Source organism: Corvus moneduloides, chromosome 22 (assembly GCF_009650955.1).
Source record: "Corvus moneduloides isolate bCorMon1 chromosome 22, bCorMon1.pri, whole genome shotgun sequence".
Lineage (NCBI taxonomy): Eukaryota > Metazoa > Chordata > Aves > Passeriformes > Corvidae > Corvus > Corvus moneduloides.
The window spans coordinates 4,237,743-4,257,248 of record NC_045497.1 but is presented as its reverse complement, the minus strand read 5'-3'; the positions used below and the strand labels follow the sequence as shown (position 1 = coordinate 4,257,248).

The 19,506-nt window shown below is 42.4% G+C and overlaps 1 protein-coding gene and 1 long non-coding RNA gene across 3 annotated transcripts; one reads left to right on the top strand and one right to left on the bottom strand.

The window, feature by feature from the left end:
- Positions 1 to 4,948: 4,948 nt before the first annotated feature.
- On the top strand, positions 4,949 to 15,054 carry ERRFI1 (ERBB receptor feedback inhibitor 1). Of its 2 annotated transcripts, none has more exons than XM_032131902.1 (4): positions 4,949 to 5,043; positions 11,525 to 11,721; positions 11,848 to 11,924; positions 12,509 to 15,054. In XM_032131902.1, the coding sequence occupies exons 2-4, from the start codon at positions 11,600 to 11,602 to the stop codon at positions 13,702 to 13,704; spliced, it is 1,395 nt and encodes a 464-aa protein (XP_031987793.1). In that variant the 5' UTR covers positions 4,949 to 5,043; positions 11,525 to 11,599; the 3' UTR covers positions 13,705 to 15,054. The 2 variants fall into 2 exon arrangements, with proteins under 2 accessions (XP_031987793.1, XP_031987794.1); XM_032131903.1 differs by lacking the exon at positions 4,949 to 5,043 and adding an exon at positions 5,374 to 5,619.
- LOC116454857 lies at positions 11,031 to 12,584 on the bottom strand. Its single transcript, XR_004244223.1, has 2 exons — positions 12,501 to 12,584; positions 11,031 to 12,060 (listed from the first exon to the last, which is right to left on the bottom strand). It is a non-coding gene; the product is annotated as an uncharacterized LOC116454857 (long non-coding RNA).
- Positions 15,055 to 19,506: the final 4,452 nt, after the last annotated feature.

Below are 19,506 nucleotides of genomic sequence, written 5' to 3'. Positions count from 1 at the left end.
TTGTAAGCAGAAATATATCATTGTATACCCAGTTACGTAAACAGAAAATTATGGAAAATCTGACTGAAATATAAAAGGGAATGAAAAATACAGATGCATTCCAACAGCAGCTATACTGCCCCAAATCCCAAGGTCCACCTAACCCAATATTGCCCTAGCACGGGTTAAAAAAAGGAAACAAATGTTTAGGGCAGTGGGCAACTTCCTCTCACAATTCCCAGCAGTCAGAAACAAGGCACTTTCCCTAGAGCCTTAATGGATTTTTCTTTCATCAGGCTTTCTGTGACTAGTTTCTGAAGCAAGTAAAACTTCTGGTATTTGCAGCATTCAGAGATATAATCAAGGTACAGAGACAAGAACTCACAAAAGCCATGCTGTATTTCCACTTTTAGATAGTATGTTTGCATCACAAACCACTTCCACATGCCTGAAGCATAAAAGATTTGCTATCTGTGTCAGCTTCTACAGATGGCTTAAGAGGCAAATTAGCATTATCCAATTGCTTTAAAGTCTTGTATAGGGACAATTCACACAAAGACTGAGTAATGGCCCCTGTTCAAAGCTGAATTTCAGCATCAGGTCTGTACAGTTGTATAGTATGTTACCCTTGTTATGCGAGAGTCTGCACTGCTGATCTGTGATCTGCCTTAAACTCATTGTCTCTGCCCCTTCCCTACATTTCTCTATCCCACAGGAAGCACCACAGGACACCACAGAGCATCCCCAGTACAGTAAGGAAAGAAGTATAAAGGTTAACTGCTTGTAATTTGGACGATATTCTTCCACTCAAGTACCAGCACAACAGTTTACAGCCACTGCACCAGTCTCTGACTTCTTGTCAGTTCAGGGAGACTACAGCAATTCTAACATGTCCCACATGTATTGGTTTTCCCCCCTGGAATAAACACGCTTAAGTTGCTTTCACTCAGTTTAGGGTGGCACATGTTCAAAACGTAGGTAACTAAGAATTTTATTATCTGCATATCTTGTTTACATTTTCATGTCAGAGAGTACCACCAGAGTCCTTAACCTAAACGTTCATATGTAAATCCACAGATAAGTACCTGAGTAAGATAAAATGCAACCACATAAGGATTGCACAGTTTAACTCCTACTCTGCACATCTTCATTCTGCTTGAGGCAAAGGCTGTGATTTTTAAGAAAGAGGTTAAGAACCACATGATAACTCATTTCTTTTGGAAGTCAGCATCCAAGCCAAGGCCAGTGTCTTGAATTTTAATCTGGTGAATAATGACAGAATTCAGGACTTCTCATGATGGAAAGACTTATTCATAAACCACGTTCTGCATTGCATTTTGCTAGGTTTGCTTGTCTGAGGCAACGTCTTACTAAAGGGTTCATAGAGGCTACATTTGAAATAACTTGTGACACATGATCTTGGCTCTGCAGAAGCACCTCTGGAAGTGCAGCAGCAGTGTATCCACACCACCCTCACTCACATAACTAGTCATGCAAAAACTAACACCACAGCATCCAACTTGCACTTTGTTTACCTCTCTTCAGGAAAGCTTTTCCTCTCTGATGACTGACCACAATTACCTTTTCTAGTCATTAACAAGGCCAAAAAGAAAAGTGTCTAAGCTACTCATTCCCTTTCAGGTAACCAGACAGGAGGCATGCTTACCAGAGAGCATGGAAAAAAAACCCCAAGCTTCTTGCTCAAGAGCATCTACCACAAATAAGTACGATTAAGCAATAATACAGCAGCAGCTACTGTAAAACAAAGTTTTGTTTATGGAAGGTGGCTTAAAAAAAAATCACAACCATCTAAAGAATGATTGTACAGGAGCTTTATCTAAATTCTATATTTAAATAAATATCATTATTTTCCACTAAGTCTTTCAGTATGAAATTTTTTGTAATTTTCTAGCTTCCTAAAAAGGTTTTGCCTTTTGCTTCTCCAGCTGCTGCTTTACATGTATGCCTTTCACCTCTCAAAACAAACAGAAGTAGCAACTGAAAATTTTAAGTGTTGAAGATGGGAAATATCAAGGGGACCAAGATCATCGGAAAGGTATAGGCTGCAAAGCAAGCTAGAAACACAACAACTGATCAAAGGACATTCAGTATCTCTGGGATTCCCTCTGCAAAGAGAATTCTTGAATGAAAGATAGTATAATGAATGAAAGTCCATGCTATTCTTTTTTTCACAGAATTCAGACATTTCATTTATTAAATACAGACAAGTCTGCTATCCATCTCCAAACCTGGAGACAGGAGAGGTTTAAGGCCTCTCCTAGTACTACCTGAGCTCGTTTTTTTAGCAGACTTGTTATTAGTATTGATGACCCACGGTGTTGAAGACTACTTAGGAGTTAGTCTTTAGGGCACTTAGCAAATTACAAAACGTGGTTTACACATGCCTACAGAACTATGAGGTGGAGAAATGGGAATGTAACTGTTGGTGCAGAATTCAATTTCCTCTGTCCTCAAGTCAGCACAGAAACTATTGCAAGTGACACCATTACTAACGTTTTTTATTCATTAGAACAATCAGAAATCTAAGGTGTGGAGTTTTAGTGAACAAAGGCCATAGGTAGACTTATTTAACAGTAAGACCCAAAAACTCCATACAATTACATGCACATGAACTAACTCCAAAATTATCTAACAAAATAAAACAAGACCTGAAGATAGAAATACAGAGGCCATAGGATAACACCTGCAAGGAATGCCTGGAAGACCTTTTCCTGGATCAAAGATTCTCAGGTATAAACAAGTAAAGAAGCCAAACATCTATTATTCCTCATGTTCCTCTACAGAGGCACTACAGGAATTTGTCCTGCTGAAGTCATGTCAACACTCTGTGAAAAACATTTTAAAGACAAGTTTGTCCTTTGTATCCATTCATTACAACATTTAGGGCTGTTTGCACTATCAGTCAGTATGTATATCAACACACCAGAATTTTAAAAAAAAACCCAAAAAAAGATTACTTTCTCCTCTCCTTGTGCAACCAGGACAATTTAAACTTGAGATAACTCATGTTGTACGGCCAGCTTATCCACAGAAACAATTAGTCACGGTCTTTAAGTCCAGAACAATAGAAGTACAGCAAATACTCGGAAGCAGTCTTTGAGCACGTACAGTTCAGCACAAGCCACTGCCACCAGCATGTGTCCAGAACACAAACATCCTGCAGTCTCTGTTACATGTACCCCAATACATCAAAATCACAAACCCATCCTTGGTTCCCCTCCTTCCTTTTGATGGCTTCTACCTCCCCTTATATCCTTTTCACTTTCTCTCACCTCCATAACATGTCCAGTCAACTTTAGATGACCTCTTCATCATTTTTCACACTGAAAATCTCTCCTAGTTTATAGCCATGCCTTTTCTTCTCAATCACCTGTATTTTTACAGCAGTACAACAGTTCTTATGATAAAAATATGCAGTATATCTTGTTGTCCAAAAGAACAAGGGCAGCTGGAGGACTTTCAGCAGAGGTCAAAAGAAACACCAAAGAGAAAAGAGAAGTCAACTGCAGACATACACCACATCATACAGTGAAATCAAGCATTCTTCTTTCTTAAGATATCAGTAACTATTCCAGTTCAAAGAGTGTAGATAGAGGACACATTTTGTTAATCCTATTGTTAGCACCTCTCACTCCTGGGAGTTTCAAGAGTCCCACATTGATATTTCTTTGTCCTACAAAGAAATGACTGCACTGTAGAGCAAAACTGATCAAAAGCCTGATTCTTATTGTTTATGCTGTAGCGAACAGCATTACCCATAAATACTCACAAGTCTTTAAACAGCAGCTTTCACCATGAATCCTCCTGTTCTGACCACTGCGGTTTATTTACCACCACAAATCTATGTCTAGATACAAAATACTCTGTCAAATCTGTGACAGCCCACCCATAATTTCTCAAGATGCTAAATAAATCATTATGCATGAAGGTGGATTTATTTCAACACAAATATGCCTATTACAAGAAAACTGACATTCGCAGGACCAATTCCTACAACAACGAAAGGTTTGGTGTTTTCTCTCTTTACGGTAATACTGAAGGACAGGGACATTCTGTGACTGCAAAATACTCGGTCACCACACGCGTGGGCAAGGCCTGGCCCCACCTTACCGCCCGGACCCGTTTACGAGAGAAAACCATGCGGCAGCGACGGGGAGAAGCGCGGGGAGCCACGGCCGCCGCCTCCCTCCCGGCCCGGGCCCCGCGCCCCAGGCCCGCCCGCTCGGGAGCCGGGCCGGGAGAGCGAGCGCTCCCTGCTGCCGGCGGGGAACGGCTCCGAGCCCAGGGAAGGCGGAGGGAGGCTCCCCGCGGAGATGGGCAGCGAGGTGCCCTGACAGCGGTGGGAACAGGACCGGGATAGGCCGGGGAAGGACAGAACGAATGACTGCCGCCCGAGGAAACGGAAACCCAGGGACAGAAGAAGCGGGAGGCAGCAGGCAGTTCCCCTGAGGGATTAGCGCGCCGGCCAGGGACCGCCAAACAGAGGGCCAGGGCAGGACGCCGAGCGCGGGCGAACCGAGCAGCGTTGCCTCAGCATCCCTAGGCAGGCGCTGCCGTCCCGCCGCTGTGAGCGGCCGAGCGCGAGCTCCTCGGCTCCCGCGGTTCTTCACCCCCGCCTGCAGCCCGCTTGGCGAACGCCGCTCTCACTGAGCCCGGAGGCGGCCGGTCCCGCAGGCCCGGGCAGAGGGGGGCTGCCAAGGCGGGGGCGGCGCCGCCCGGGGGGCGCCCCGGGGGCCGTTCCCGCTGGCGGGCGCGGAGCAGCTGCGGCACCGCCAGCGCCCAGGCCCCCGCCGGGAAGCGCTGCGGCCCCCGCGCCCGGCAGAACCGGAAACCGCCACAACACGCTCACGAGCGCGGCGCGGCCGCCGCCCCTTTAAGGCCTCCCGTGACGGGCCCGCCGTGCGGAGGCGGGGCGGGGCCACGCGCGGTTCCGTCCCCCTCCATAAGAGCGGCGGCCGGCGCGCGCCGCGGCAGTGACCGGGCGCTGGGGTGGCGCATGCGTGTGGCGCCGACGGCCGCGCGGAGCTGCGCGACACTGTCGGGGTGAGTGACGGCCCTGGCGGCACCTCCCGCGCCCCTCGCGGCCATGGCGGCCCCCGGGCCCGGCCGGCTTACCAGGGCTGCCTGTCTGCGGCTCGGGGCCATCCCATTCCGGCTGTGCTGGGTCTTGCCGCTGGGGAGAGGAGCGGGGACCGGTGGATCGGGCGGCACACCCGCGTTGGTCGGGCCGCGGCGCCGGGGTTGGCTGAGCCCGTGGCTCGGAGCTGCGGCGCAGCTCACACCGGCGGGCGGAAGGGGTGGCGGCGGCCCCGGGCCCGGTGGCGCGCGCCGGGAGGAGCCGGGAGCGCGTTTTGTGCTGCTGTGCTGAGGGGAGGGGGGGGCAGCAGGGCCGGACCCGCCGCGGCGCCGCTCGCCCCGGAGCTGGCGGGGGATCTCGGTGCGACACCCGCTCCGCTCGCCGCGGCGGGAGCCCATCTAAATGGGACGGGACTCGGCCGGGGTCAGCGGAGCCCGCAGCCACATTCTTGGAAACCAACGTGGCGTGCCACGCGTTTTCTTCCTGACCCGAAACAGTATCAGTGTGCTCTCACTCGCATCCGAGCTGCTCCTCTCGCTCCTGTGAGTAAACAAGAGACCGCACTGTGGGCTCGCTCAGGCTCTGCGCTTCGCACGCTAATTTAGGATGGCTTAATTTAGAATAAACATTTCTTTGTGACTTAATACCTCATTACGCACTTATCCTCGATTTTCTAAAATAGCCAGTCTGTGGTGGTTAAATCTGGAGACACCGCTGTACCCTTCAGTATTGGCAGTGGAGAATGTGACAGCAGAGCGAGCAGGCCGGGGGACTTGGCGACTTCAGTGGTCTCCTGTCACTGGAGCATAGACCAAGGGCCCTGTGTAGTATTCTGAAGCAATAAGCAAAAAATTTCTTATGCTCGATCCAAAGATAACAGTACCTCATTACATATTAACTGGATGAGAAAGGCTCTGGGGGCAAGGTCTCTTTGGTCATTTTGGGAATACCTGAGTCTGTGTTATACGGGAATGGCAGGTGAATGATGCCTCTGCATCATAAATGCATTTGTGAATTGTATTTGTAATCCAGTTAAACTGCTCAATTCACCCGTATTATTCACTCAATTTACTTTATGCACAAACCTAGTTTTCTTTCCTTAGCAATTTACCTATATGGCACAAATTTCTGATTTTTTTGTTTTTTTTTAATAGAAACTTATCTGTTGAGGTGGGGGCATATATTCTTGATGAAGCCCTACGTCTGCCCTGCTCTGCAGTATGGGAATTACTCCGGAGAAAAACAGTTCCAGTTCTCGGTAGTGGAAAAGAGAATTAAAACTTATCACAGTGTGTCTTACACTATGGTTATGATTCTGAGTCAGCTATAAAGGAATTTTTATTTCCTGAATGTAAGCTGTCTATATTCACATTAAAATTTTCAGGAGGGTGAAGTACCATACCTTAAGCATGCATCTGAAATCTGACAAGCAGAGGCAAGGCAATTGTCTTGCTATTTAATTATTAGTTTTCTACTGGCAGTTTACCAGTTACTCCCATTTGCTGTGTAGGACTGTGAAATGGTAGCCCAAATTTTAACTGAACTTAAACTCCTTGATGAACTGTGGTTCTTTGAATATATTCCAAATAGCTGACTGTTACAATCTAAATACAGAGTTTGTCTGCTGTTCAGTTGATTTGTCTGTTGTATACCCATAGGATTAGTTTTATTTGCAAGCACCCATGATTTGACTGTTTACTAAGTGATCATAGTCTTAAATTCTTTGCCACAGAATGGTCCAGTTCTGGCTGGCAGAATGTGTAGAAAAATATCTCAAAGTTAAGAATGTAATTAATTTATACAATAACTGTAAAGAATATAATTCCTATGAATGGAAATATCTTCTGAGGCCTGTATCTGAGCATGCTTTAGTCTGTGACTCAGAGGGATACTGAACTGCACTGTGGAGGTTTGGTGCATAGTAAAGAAGATCTAATTATTTATTAAATGAATAGATTTAAACTAACCTTCTTATGAGGCTGTTTCTGCTAAGTGTTGGTTACTCAGTATTCATCTAGCTACAAAGACAGAAGTACTTGAGGGATAAGATCTAGAGAAACAGAAGTTTTAACATTTTTTAAAGTATTTGGAGCTCCAGAAAGTATATTAACAGCACTTATGTTTTTAAAGTCCAATTGGAAGTCTGAAATACTTAAGTATTAAAAGGGGTGGCTCTATCTCAGGTACTAATGTTAAATAGAAAGTCAGAGGAGAAGAAGGAAATTACATCACATTGTCAAATAAGGAACAGCTAGCTGGAGTGGATGACTTGTAGTGCAAAAATGTGCCCCTCCTCCTGTGAATTGCTCCTGAGATTTGTTAAAGATAATGTGGTGGCAAGGTGAGCAAAAATAGGTTGTGGATTTAAGGTAGACACATTTCTTCCCCTCCCAAAAGGGGTAAGTAGGTCTTATTTTTTTTCTTCCCCTCTTTCCCATTTCTTACAACAAGTATGTAAGCTCCTTGTCAAGAGTGTTGCCTTTATAAAACCTGTCTGAAGTCTGTACTGGCATTCAGAAATCTGTACAGCAAATTGCTGTATTCCATACCCATTAAGTGAAACATTCTAGAGCATGCTTTGGTCTGCTGTGCATACCAGAAAGGTTTTCTTTGTTATGAACTTGACTTGCCTCAAATATTTGGTTGCATTGGAGCTGGGAGAACAGGGAACAGAGTAACAAGATTCTGTGTGTGATTAGTGATAGGTGTTGAGCTAAAATATATGCACATGCTTCTTAGTTTCTAAACAGAGGATTACTATTGTTATAACACAAGTATTTATTATGTATCTGTAGGAAAATGGTTATGTTTGGGATATTTGCTGTAATTCATCTTACCACAAAAATCTTTCCACATTTCTCACTATGCAGATACCCTAACTGTTTATAGATACATTTGACTAATTTCAGCTTACACATAGCCATCCAGTTGAAGTCTGAAGGTATATTTGTCTTTGTAAAAAAAAAATCTTAAAATCAATATAATCTCCAATACTTGGTGTTATTCATCTTTGTTAATACAAGCAGACCTGGATGATTACACTCCTTTGCACTGTTACCTTTACAGGCAATGGTGTCAGTAGCTTCTTAAAGCACCAACAAACCTTCAGATTGCCTTGTCTTGTAAATGCCCTGTAGAAATTACCAGCCATAGTTTTTGTTTGTACTCCGTTTCTTTTGAATAACACAAACTGTAACATCTTCAAAAGTGCTTCGACCTTCCTAAATGCCATAAACTGTGCATAACTAGGTCAGACAAGCAGAGTAACTGAAAGCTCATTCAGTGCAAATGAACAGCACACAAATGTGAGATCAAGAATGTTTCATTACTGTGTAGTGTCCATTTTCTTTAGCAAATACAGTTTGATGTTATTTATGGTTAAGTCTAGATCCTTAAACTTTTAAGGACGCAGAATTGGGACAGCAGTTAACAGTGAAAACTGTTGTTTATTTCTTCATGACTGACTTTTGTAATTTTTTTAAACCAATTACTAGAATAGAGTACGTACTACTCAGCTTTAGTAAGAGCATGCTGTCTAAAATACAAAGTCTGTACTCAGTTACATGTTCTTATGTCTCCCTCTTAAGATACTGTCTTCAGACAAGCTTATGCATGTTTTAAAATACAAGCACCAACTCTAGACTCCACTGAAAAAGTAACTAGGTGGTTTAGTGAAAGAGCACTACCTCTCCTGATATCCTAGCTTAAAGGCACAGAGGACGGTTTCATAACTCTCTGAAATGTCAAGGCAAATCACCTGTGAATTTGCAAAGAGGTCATTGATGAATGAAGGAAGTTTTATGGCTATATAATTTGTGCTTTATTTTTAAAAAGTAAAGACTTATTGAAACAAGTGAAAATCACCTTTTCCTAGAGTATGTAAATATTTAAGTCTGTTTCAGATGTTGAGCTTAGCATTCCAGAGAGATTTCAGAGAGGTGATTGTGCAACTATCAGTCTTGAGAGCTGAGATTTAGACAGCATTCAGAAAGCTGACACAGTAATTACTAGTAGTGGTTTAGGCGTGGGATTTGGTGGAGGTTGGGCTTCTTAACAAGCCCTGCAAGGGTTGTATGTTATCACAGCTAGCACGTTACATGTGCTCTCAAACTACAGAAGTTGTTCCCCCTCCTCTCATTTTATATATCATAATCAATGTCTCATGGTCTTGCCAGATCTTGTACACAGACTGAGGTGGAGTATGATCATTTGCTGACTAATCAGTGTTCTGTACCAGTGCTTTTTTAACTTGTGACTTGCGTTTGACTTCAGAAATACTGAAATGGACAGCAGGCATTAGCCTTAAGCTCTCTTAAGTTCTGTAATGAATTTTCTTAATTTCTTTTGTAGATTCGCTGCTAATAGGATAGGATCTGTGAGGCACAAAAAATCACTGCTCAATACAGTGTGGGCTGATAAGATGGATGTTTTATTTGGAAATTATGTTGATAAGTAATTTTAGAATTGGTGCTGTATATGTACTGTGCTGCTTAAGTCATTCTGACAAGTGGGTCTCTCTAGTGTTCTGCTCCCCTGTATACAGTGCTTCTGCTTGCACTTACAGGACTATGTTATTGCTTCCCGGGACTCCGTGTTTTTATTTCATTTTGCTATGAAATATCTGCAGTTCCTGTTACTGGGAGGTGTCCAACTTAACTGTGTTATGCAAAAATTTCTAGGGTTAAGCTAGCTTTTTAAGGAGGTTGTCTGAAGAGGAAGAACATGGTCTTTACTAAAATCAGGAGGGCTGAATGAAGTAGGGCTGTGCTGCAGTACATAGAACACTGGTTTGGCCCCTGTTCACTTCTATTAAAGTCTCCTGTCTAGAGTTATTCTGAAATGCCTGCCTAAAATATATTTGGTATCTGGCAGTGACTAAAACAATCCCACTTCTGTTGACATAGACAGTCATTATTAAGAAAACCATCACACTCTTAAAGAGAATGGGATTACATCTCACATATCATAAATGTACACATGGTCAGAAGCTACTGTTTTCTTAAGATGATCAATACTGGACCCAATTCAAAATTGAAAGAGCACAGCAGAGTTGTTTTTTCTCAAACAGTTGTTTATAAACTGCAAATAGTGATGCTGGATTGCAAACTAATCCTCAGGCACCTGGTTTACAGTCCTGCTTAGGAGTCTGCCCATCCCTCATGCTGCAGACAAGTATAATGGATCTTTCCTCCTAAAGGAAAAGGAAGGTTACACATCTGCATAGAATGCCTGGTTTGGGCAGATTTACCATAACCATAAGCTACTACCTGTGTCTGTACCGCATTTTTTGCAGTACCACACTCTGAAGGGGTTTTCTTGCCATGTTTGCTGAGCACTGATGTAGCCAGCCCTCAGTTGTTGGTTGACTTTTCTTTAGACGGAATTCTTTTGGTGGAAGGATATGGAGAAATTCACATTAATATTATATGGTCATGGTATTGATTCTCAAGAGAGATACAAATTAAACTGTTTTGGGTGAGGTTTGGTTTGGTAGGTTTTTTGTGTCTTTTTTTAAACAGACCGTATTGCACTTGCTGAATTTAGGATATTTGTGTAGATGAAGCAGAGACCCAGAGAACATCTTTTTTATTGTCTTTTTTATAGCCTGCCTTCAGAATGCTGACTAATTTTACATTGCCCCTTCCCCTCCCTGATGAATTTTCTAAACAAAGTCCTGTGAGTCAATTTGTTCTGTAGACTATGATTACTTACTCAATATATAGCAATTGCCAACACATTTTTTCTATTGTAAATGGGCCAGATAAAGCATTCTTCTCACATTCAAAATAGATTTGAATGCAGCAGGGCAGTTTCAGCTGAGATTATTTCAAATCACTAGATTTCCAATTTGTTTGAAATAGCTACAAGACTTGAGGTTGTTTTGAAGTATCTTAACACTTACGTTTGCTAAGAATAGTTACTGTTTTATGTAAAATAAGTTTTAGAATTCTAATTCAAGTAGTCAATAATGCTGTTTATTGGAGCAAAGGCTATGGAAGATAATACTTAACAGCAGACTACATGTTGGCTACACTGGAAACTAAAATCTTTAGTAGAAAGATACGACTGAAGATAGCTACTAGAAGGCTAGATTGTTCTAAAAAACTTTAAAAACTTTTTGTACATAAATAACTAGTAGTCTGTGTTCAAGAACTGAAGTTGTGGATACACAATTGCCATATATCAATACCTTTACTTAACATATTTTTCCTTTTTTCCTATGCTTTTTTTCTATGCAGTTTAGCTTTTTGAGAGAACTTGCCTGTTCTGTACTTTAACTTTGCAATCAGACTCAAAACAAGCAGTATGGTCAAGTTTTCCAGTTGGGAAGTATTAGGACAGAAGGCCTTCCTACAGAGCTATATTGATTCCTTGAATAATGAAATTTCCGATGAGAGATGGAACATCAAGTTTGCATTTCTGATATTTATGTCCTCTCTCTTGAAGGGAATGAAAACTGCAGGAAACCTGCCAAGTCCTGAATATCAAGGGTTGTGAGACATCCTCAGAGAACACTGCACGATGTCAACTGCAGGGGTTGCTGCTCAGGAGATGAGAGTCCCATTAAAAACCGGATTTCTTCACACCAGTCAAGGCATGGGCAGTCTGAAAACCTGCTGGGGTACCCACAGTGGATTTGAAAAGTGAGTGAGGCTAAAATTTATCTACTGCATCTTCAAGTATATGAAATGAATGTTACGAATACTTGTGCCAGTACAGACCTATGGTTTATTTACAGTGAAGGCTTTTTTTTTTCTTTTTTTTTTTAGTGCTTTCTTTAATGTGGACCCTATAGCAGTGACATATAATTTAAACCCATCAACCGAGCAACATTTGCCATCCATTGGTAAGTACAAAGTCTGACACATACGTGTTGGGAAGTGTAAGGGATTTGTCTTGGGAAAACCCTGCGGGCCTCGCTGACACCGACGTGCTCCCGGCTGGGCCGCGCTGCCCCCTGTTGGCAGCTCAGGAAAGTGCTCCTGTTCAGGTCCAACCAACAAAACCACTTTGAAATAACACGATCGAGTTAAACAAAAACACACACACACTCCCATTCTCCTTGTACATAGGAGGCCTCTGAGTTGCCATTACACTTTGGACAGAAAAAATACTTGGTATAAAAACCAGTTGTTCTGTTGTAGTCCTATGCTGGGATCTTTGTAGCTCTCTTGCTTATGTGTGGAGTCTCTTGAACTACCTCATTTAACTGGAACACTGGTCTAAAGCAATAAGATATTCTGCTGCTATCTTAACTAAGTGCATAAATACATGACCAGATAAGATCTGTAATACCTGCATTTCACTACCTGGAGACATTAAACAGACATTATTTACTGTTGCATTAGAAGGAACTAAATATACAGTGGCAAAGTCATGTGCTGTAGTGTTACTTAGAAAAGTGTCTCTAAGAATTTCTCACCTTTTTAGGGCACTCTTCCAACCAGGCTTCCATGAATGACCACATTGCTGGACGTTGCATCCAAGTCCCATCTCAGAAATCCAGTCCACCTCCTGTAAGTCCCAAAAATGAACAGTCAATTTCAAGATACGACGACCATCTTGTTCCTGGCTTTAGTAAACTGTCATTAACCATGGGCTGTGTTTCTGAAGAAACACCTCCTCACATGCCAATAAAAAATGGACCAATTCAATTTCTGTCTGCATCTTCTAATGATCGCAGCTCCAGGCCATTACCCCCTCTGCCTATATCTGAACACTTTACTCCAGATGAGGTTGACAAAGAGGTAGAATTCCTGACTAGCTCAGATACTGACTTTTTGTTAGAAGATTATGAACTTCCCCCTTTTAAATCCAGTGCTCCAAGCCGTCGGAGCTTTAGGGGCTGTGGACAAATCAACTATGCATATTTCGATACTCCAACAGGACCAAAACCAGAAGATGCCAACCCTACACAAAGCCTAAATGTGTACATATCCAGTATTTATCCTCCTCCACAGCAGCTGCATCGACGCCTGCGAAGGTCCCATTCCGGGCCAGCTGGATCTCTCAATAAACCCATAGTAAGACTAACTGGACACTTAAACAGGTCGTCTCCAACTTCTGATGAAGATAAACCAGAGATTCCACCAAGGGTTCCCATACCCCCAAGGGCTCTCAAACCAGACTACAGAAGGTGGTCAGCAGAAGTCGCTTCCAGTGCGTACAGTGATGAAGACAGGCCTCCCAAAGTACCCCCCCGAGAACCTTTGTCACGCAGCAATTCCCGTACCCCCAGTCCCAAAAGCCTTCCATCATACCTCAATGGGGTTATGCCCCCCACCCAGAGCTTTGCACCTGATCCTAAGTATGTCAGCAGCAAAGCTCTACAAAGACAAAATAGTGAAGGATCTTCAAATAGGGTCCCTTGCATTCTTCCAATTATTGAAAATGGTAAGAAGGCCAGTTCAACGCACTACTATCTGCTACCAGAGAGACCTCCATATTTGGACAAGTATGAGAAATTCTTCAGAGAAGCAGAGGAGAGGAGCTCTAACACTGAGGTTCAGTCCTGGTCTGGTGACTGCACAGCCACCTCAGCCCCAGTAAAACTGGACTCAAAACCCAGAATGGACATAGGTGGTCCCCTGAAACGAAAACACCTGTCCTACGTGGTTTCCCCTTAGTGTCTGGGAGCACAGTCTCAGCTCAGTTGTTTGGGATGGAGCTGAACTTTATCATGTTACAAAGTTCTTATGGTTCACAGATAATGAAGTAGGAGCAGTTTGTCCTCTGAGAACTGGAAAGTGGATGGTAAAGTCCTCTTATGCTGCATATATTTGATATGTTCCTTAAGACTTTTTTTTTGTCTTGGTATGTAAGCTGAAAACCTACAAAGATCCTGAAGAGACATGGAGGGATAGTCACAGTTGGCCAGTTGTATGCTACCTAGATGAACATATTTGGTAGTCACATTATTAAAAAAAAAATTTTAAAAAATCAGTCTTTGCTTAAGAGTCACTTATAAAGTAGACAACAGACCAAGTAATGCAGTACAGCTTTTGTATCAGATATTTTCCAAAATTTTTTACACAGTAATTCTACTGAGAACAGACTGTCTTCTTTTACTAGGATATGTCAGCCTGATAAGAAGGTAACTGCAAGATCTGATACCCACTTCAAGACTTGGCAGGCGTATTGGAAGTGCATTTTGAAAGATTAATCTATCTTACAAATTAATTTGATGCTAATAGACTTTTAAAGTGAGTTAGGTTTTGTGAATTCACTTGCTAGACACACTTGGCTCAATTTTGCAGTTTTTCCTAGAAGAGACTTGGACCAGCTATTGCTAAGCCTCTGCTGCTGCTCTTTTCCTGCTGGATCCTAGAAATGTGTGAATGTGTCCTGAGCAGCCACAGGGTTGCTATTAGGTAGGCAGTAACAACTATGTGCTCACCTAGAGTCTGAAATTATGACTGTATTAAATACAGAAACACAGCACAAGCTGGTCTTGTGTTGTGGTTTCTGTTCAGTATTTTAGGGGAGGAGGAGGAGGGTAAAAAACATGAGGAAAAAACACGATTCCATTTATGAACAGTGTCAGTCCCATCTCTTGCTGCTTCAGATGCTGCTTCTTGCTGTTTAATTTTTCCTCACTGTGCCTCAGCCATTCACTGAAGTTCACTGAGGTGCCACCTTAGCAGTTTCTTGTGCTCAGTTTGGTTACATTTATTCTCTTACAGATAAGCACAAGAGAAAGGGTGCTCATTAACAGGGGTACAGAAGATTGTGTTCCTCCTAACAGAAGTAAACAAGGTGTTTACAGTTTAAACTGCTGAATGAGATGTTTGAGCTATTTTAAAGCTTACTTTTTATTTGTTTTAGTACAAACTAAATGAAGGTGAAATACATGCTATAGAAATGCACTGATATTTCTGCATTGTGTACAGTATTGAATAAAAAATAATTCACTTTGTATTTTGAATATTGTCATGTCTTGAGTTTAATAAAGTTATAAAATACTTATTTATGATACATTTTGGTTTTTGCTTTATTGAATAGTGTATGCAATTCTGCATTTTAGTTCTGCATTTACTGGAAAGTTCGAAGTCAGTAGTGTTAAATGTGCAACAGATGTTCAGCTTGCATTTAATTAGAATTAAGATTTTTGTAGAAGTGTTCAATAGGTCACATTGCACACCATTAGTTTTAATTCCACCTTACTACCTGGAAGCATGGTTTTTTATAGTTTTGTGCTGACAATAAAACATCCTGTAAGATTAAGTTATCTGGCCTAACATTATTAATGATTTTGGTTTTTTCTAGAGTCACCTATAGCATGTTAGCCACCATTGTACAGAAAGGAAAGGGCAGTAGTGTTCCTGTCTTCAATTTCTCACCTGGTAAAAAATAGCATGGTTAAGAGGGGATAGAAATTGTGAATACTTACCACAAAGCAAGTGCATTTCACCATAGTATGCAAGCCATGGATAAGGTTACTGAAGATAGAAAGCATCACACAACTTTGCAGGTAAATACTTGCCTTGATCTGGCAGTGTGGATGTTTCTGTCAGTGGGCTTTTTTCAGAATAAAACAGGGTACCATCCTTGGCATTTTACGGGATGTGAAAAATGTCAGATGCAGTTTTTCAGTAATGCCCAATCCCTTGGCTCTTATACCTTGAAGGATTGCTGAGCTTCATTTAGGAAGGTGCTTAAACACCTACTGCTGTGCCACAGCACTAAGAGCCCATGCAGATTGGCTTCAAAATGTAAACAAGTTACCTAATCCTGTGCAAGGCTGTCAGCTATCATATTCAGCCCACAGAAAGCTCTGCTTTCCCTCAACCCCCTGGATTTTTATCACATGGAAAAGGTAAAATTTATACTTAAAACTGCTCATATTTAAAGGGAAGGTTGCAACTCTAGGACCCCAAAATAACGTACCCTCTCAGTTACACCATCACTGCTGCAGCAACCAGGTCAACGCTGCCAAGCTGCAGCTCTTGCCTTGTAGACTGTTAGAGCTGGCACAGACTCAGTAGTTGTCATTCGAGTAGAACTCCATCTAAACCAAAGCAACTGCCCTACAAATCTCTCCTGGCTTTTGCCTCTGGGCCCCACTCCATTCCTGATACTCAAACCTCCCCCTCCCCATTCTAGCCCAAACATAACTGGTATAAAATAGGGTATTTGTTACAGTACCTCCAGACCTGCGTATTTTCACTTCTGTTAGCAGTAGACATAGTTCCCTATAAACCAGCTAATATAGCAGCAGAAGGATTTTTAATTGAGCTGCTTCTGTGTACAAGCTTATTTTCATATTTAAGTGCTGAAAAGCTTAAAACCGTTATAAAACTTGTGCTTTTGAATGGTCTTACATGACCTTTTGTGAAATTCCTAAAACAGTTAAGACTTAACCTAACCTCCATTTGTTTCTCTCCTAGGAAAATAAATTGCATGCTCCTTTCCTGAGATATTGGTATTGGCTACTCAGTCCTGAGTATTAAAAAAAAAGTTGCTGTAATGATGTTAGCTCCCCTCTTGTGAGCTGTGTGTCAGCTGAGTTACAGCACAATGTTAAGAAGTTAACATTTCAGAAGTTAAGCAAGGAACTCCTTGGCTGTGAGCAAGACATTCAAACAGGTTACAGAGCTCACATGCCTCTTGAGTACAAGGAAAGTAACCTACAGGCAAGTCTTACGGTGTTTAAGTAACTTGGCTGTTTTATCTTTTAAATTCTGTAGTAACAAGGTCTCCCTGAGGACTTGGTCCACAATTCAGTTGTTCTTTCTGTGAAGGGGTCACTGACAAAAGCAGGTGGAAGCTTTGCATATATTCTCACACATCAGATTCCTGTTCTTTGCATGATCCAAAAACTGTATTTTGTTTTCCAAGTGAGTAATTAAGGCTGTAGGAGCTGTGGGGGAAGCTTTGCAAGTTCTGGCCAGAAGACATTTCTCTGCTCATCCCCTGGCACATGATAAGACTTGTCAGGACACAACATGCTTTTGCAACAGCCTGATCACGTTTGAATATTTAGAGTTTGGACTCACCTGGGCAAGGCCTGACAGCTTGCCTCTGAGAAGTAAGCCCCTTGCCAGCTAGATTTGACTGGAATAATCACACTTCAAAGCGGTTATCAACGTGATAAACTGAAGTTCAGAGAGTCAAGGAATTTGTGTTAAAGCACGGAAGAAAGATGTTCATGTGTGGAAAGGCAATGCTGCTCACAGCCTCCTGATTCAAGGAGCAGGTTAGCCACACTGCTCTCCCTGCCCTCAGCATTCTCCTTCTTGCCTCAGGAGCACTGTTGTGACCACCCAGCCATATCACTGAGGACTCTTTGGTGTCAGGAGGCAGCAGCTGTGCTGGGGCAAAGGGGTTGTACCACAACAAACTCCAGAGGGCTGGATCCAGCACAGCCCTAAGGTGAACTCAGGATCATTGAGATGTGTCTGGCAGCAAAGCTGGTGAGAATGGGAGAGGGGGTGCCTGGGTGACTTCTCCCCCAGGCTCAAAACCGTTGATAGCACAAGCAAAAGCACAGAGTAACGAGTGACAGCAAAAAGCATCTGTCATATTCACCCTGGGTAAGGGTTGGTGTTGCCTGGTGCTGCTTGGCTGCTGTGTGTTGGCAGAACACCCTTTACTCAGCGAGTCTCAGACTGGCAAATCAACCCAGAGGAGCTGAGTCTGGCTGGTACTAATGGAAAGAATGTTTGCCTCACTATACGTTTTCCTGAAAAGAAGAGGCTGTGTTGGTACCAGGTGACTTGAAAAACCCATTAGCTTAACTTCACCATATTAACTTGCTGTTAAACAGATAAAGTCTGTAAGTAACACAGAGCTGTAGCTGATCATCAGCTTCTTTTGCATCACAAGAGATAAACCAGAAAATAAACCTGATTCGGAATTATGCTGATTGACGACATAATTAAAATCTGCAGTCATTTAAATGTACCGATTGTTGTTGCTGTCATCAAGTTTTCCATTCACTCCCAGACTGCAACAGGCACAATTACTACCGTCCTGAAACTGCAGAAGAGCACTCAACAACATGACATTTGCTCCTGCTGCAGCCTTGGTTTTGTTTTTAAGCAGTCTGAGTGAAATGTTACGTTTGACATGATAAAGGAAAGCATCTTTCTAGTCCAGGACAAAGACACCAATTTTGCAAGGGCAGTTATTATAGTAGGGTAGTTGCTGATGGTGTTCAAACCAAGTCTTGTCAAGAATGCAGGGTTAAGATGATGGCCAGATCAGTCATGGTGGAATTCCCAACCTTCAAACTCATGATTACAGACTGTGGCCCTTATAAACACTTTTAATATTATTATAATCTGTATGTTAAATACATACTCTCTGGATTATGTCAAGAAGGAAATTGGAGATGAAGGTAAACCCTCATTTTATCTGCTTGTAGGCACTCTGCAGTTAGGTAACCTATTGATTTTCTTTGGGTGTACTCAGCGTTCCTAGGGTAAACTTTTGTTTTTAAAGTAGGCTAATCTTTTCATTTCCTGTCAGCTTGCTTTTCAGAACAGTTTATATTCATTTAAAACTGAAAACATACAGCAAATGTTCTGTTTCACACAGCTTCCTGGCACTGAAAATCTAGCACACAACATTTAATTATACTTATTAATATTCGTTAAATAGCAGTGCAGAAATTTCTGGCTGCTGAGCTTGTGATTAGCATTTGTAAACTGAAAGAGGTGTTACCCCCACCCATCCTGCATCGTAATTCGGGCCTTGCATAATCCCCACCCAAATGCCTATTTTCATCCACAGAGCTCATTATTTTTTCTGAATCATAAATAGAAGCCACACCCGTGATTGCTCATAGACTGTTGCTATATTATTTATATATTGGTGTGCACCTTGATCCCAGTTGTGGTTAAGTTTGGAAAAGGTGTTAGGTATTCCAAATTTTAAGTGGCATGCCACTGAAACATGGGAACCATGACTGCTATTCATTTCCTTACAAAGTGATTCAGAGGAAGACATGCTTCTTTCTGAAGATTAAAACTGTCGTCCCCAAATTATTAGCATGTGAAAGCCACAAAGGAAGAGAAGTGCAAATACAGTGCCATGAAACACCAGAAGGAAAACCATGCCAGATTATCCCACCATAGCCACTCTGAATCTGCTTAAGGATGCTAATTACTAATCACATTGAGCTATCATGATAACATACTAAGAGGCCTTCCATGCACAAAGTCTCTGAATCAAGCATGGGGTTATCAGGCCTGACACAGAATAGCTCCCCTGCCCACCACCTACCCAGGTGACAGAGAGACAAGTTCCTGTTACCTATAATATTTATTTTACCTTTGTTAATTTGTTTGTTATTTTCACAACCACTTCAAGGGCAGGGTCAGCACTACTGAGTGCCCTATGGAAGGCAACTGGAACACACAACCAACCCTATAAACTTTGCAGTGGTGAGGTGTAAGGTTCTCCAGGAACTTACCAGCTTCAAGGAA

Coding starts and splice junctions, on each gene's coding strand:
- ERRFI1 (XM_032131902.1), top strand. CDS start 11,600: ATGTCAACTGCAGGGGTTGCTGCTCAGGAGATGAGAGTCCCATTAAAA. Junction 11,722..11,847: donor ACCCACAGTGGATTTGAAAA/GTGAGTGAGGCT, acceptor TTTTTTTTTTAG/TGCTTTCTTTAATGTGGACC. Junction 11,925..12,508: donor GCAACATTTGCCATCCATTG/GTAAGTACAAAG, acceptor TCACCTTTTTAG/GGCACTCTTCCAACCAGGCT.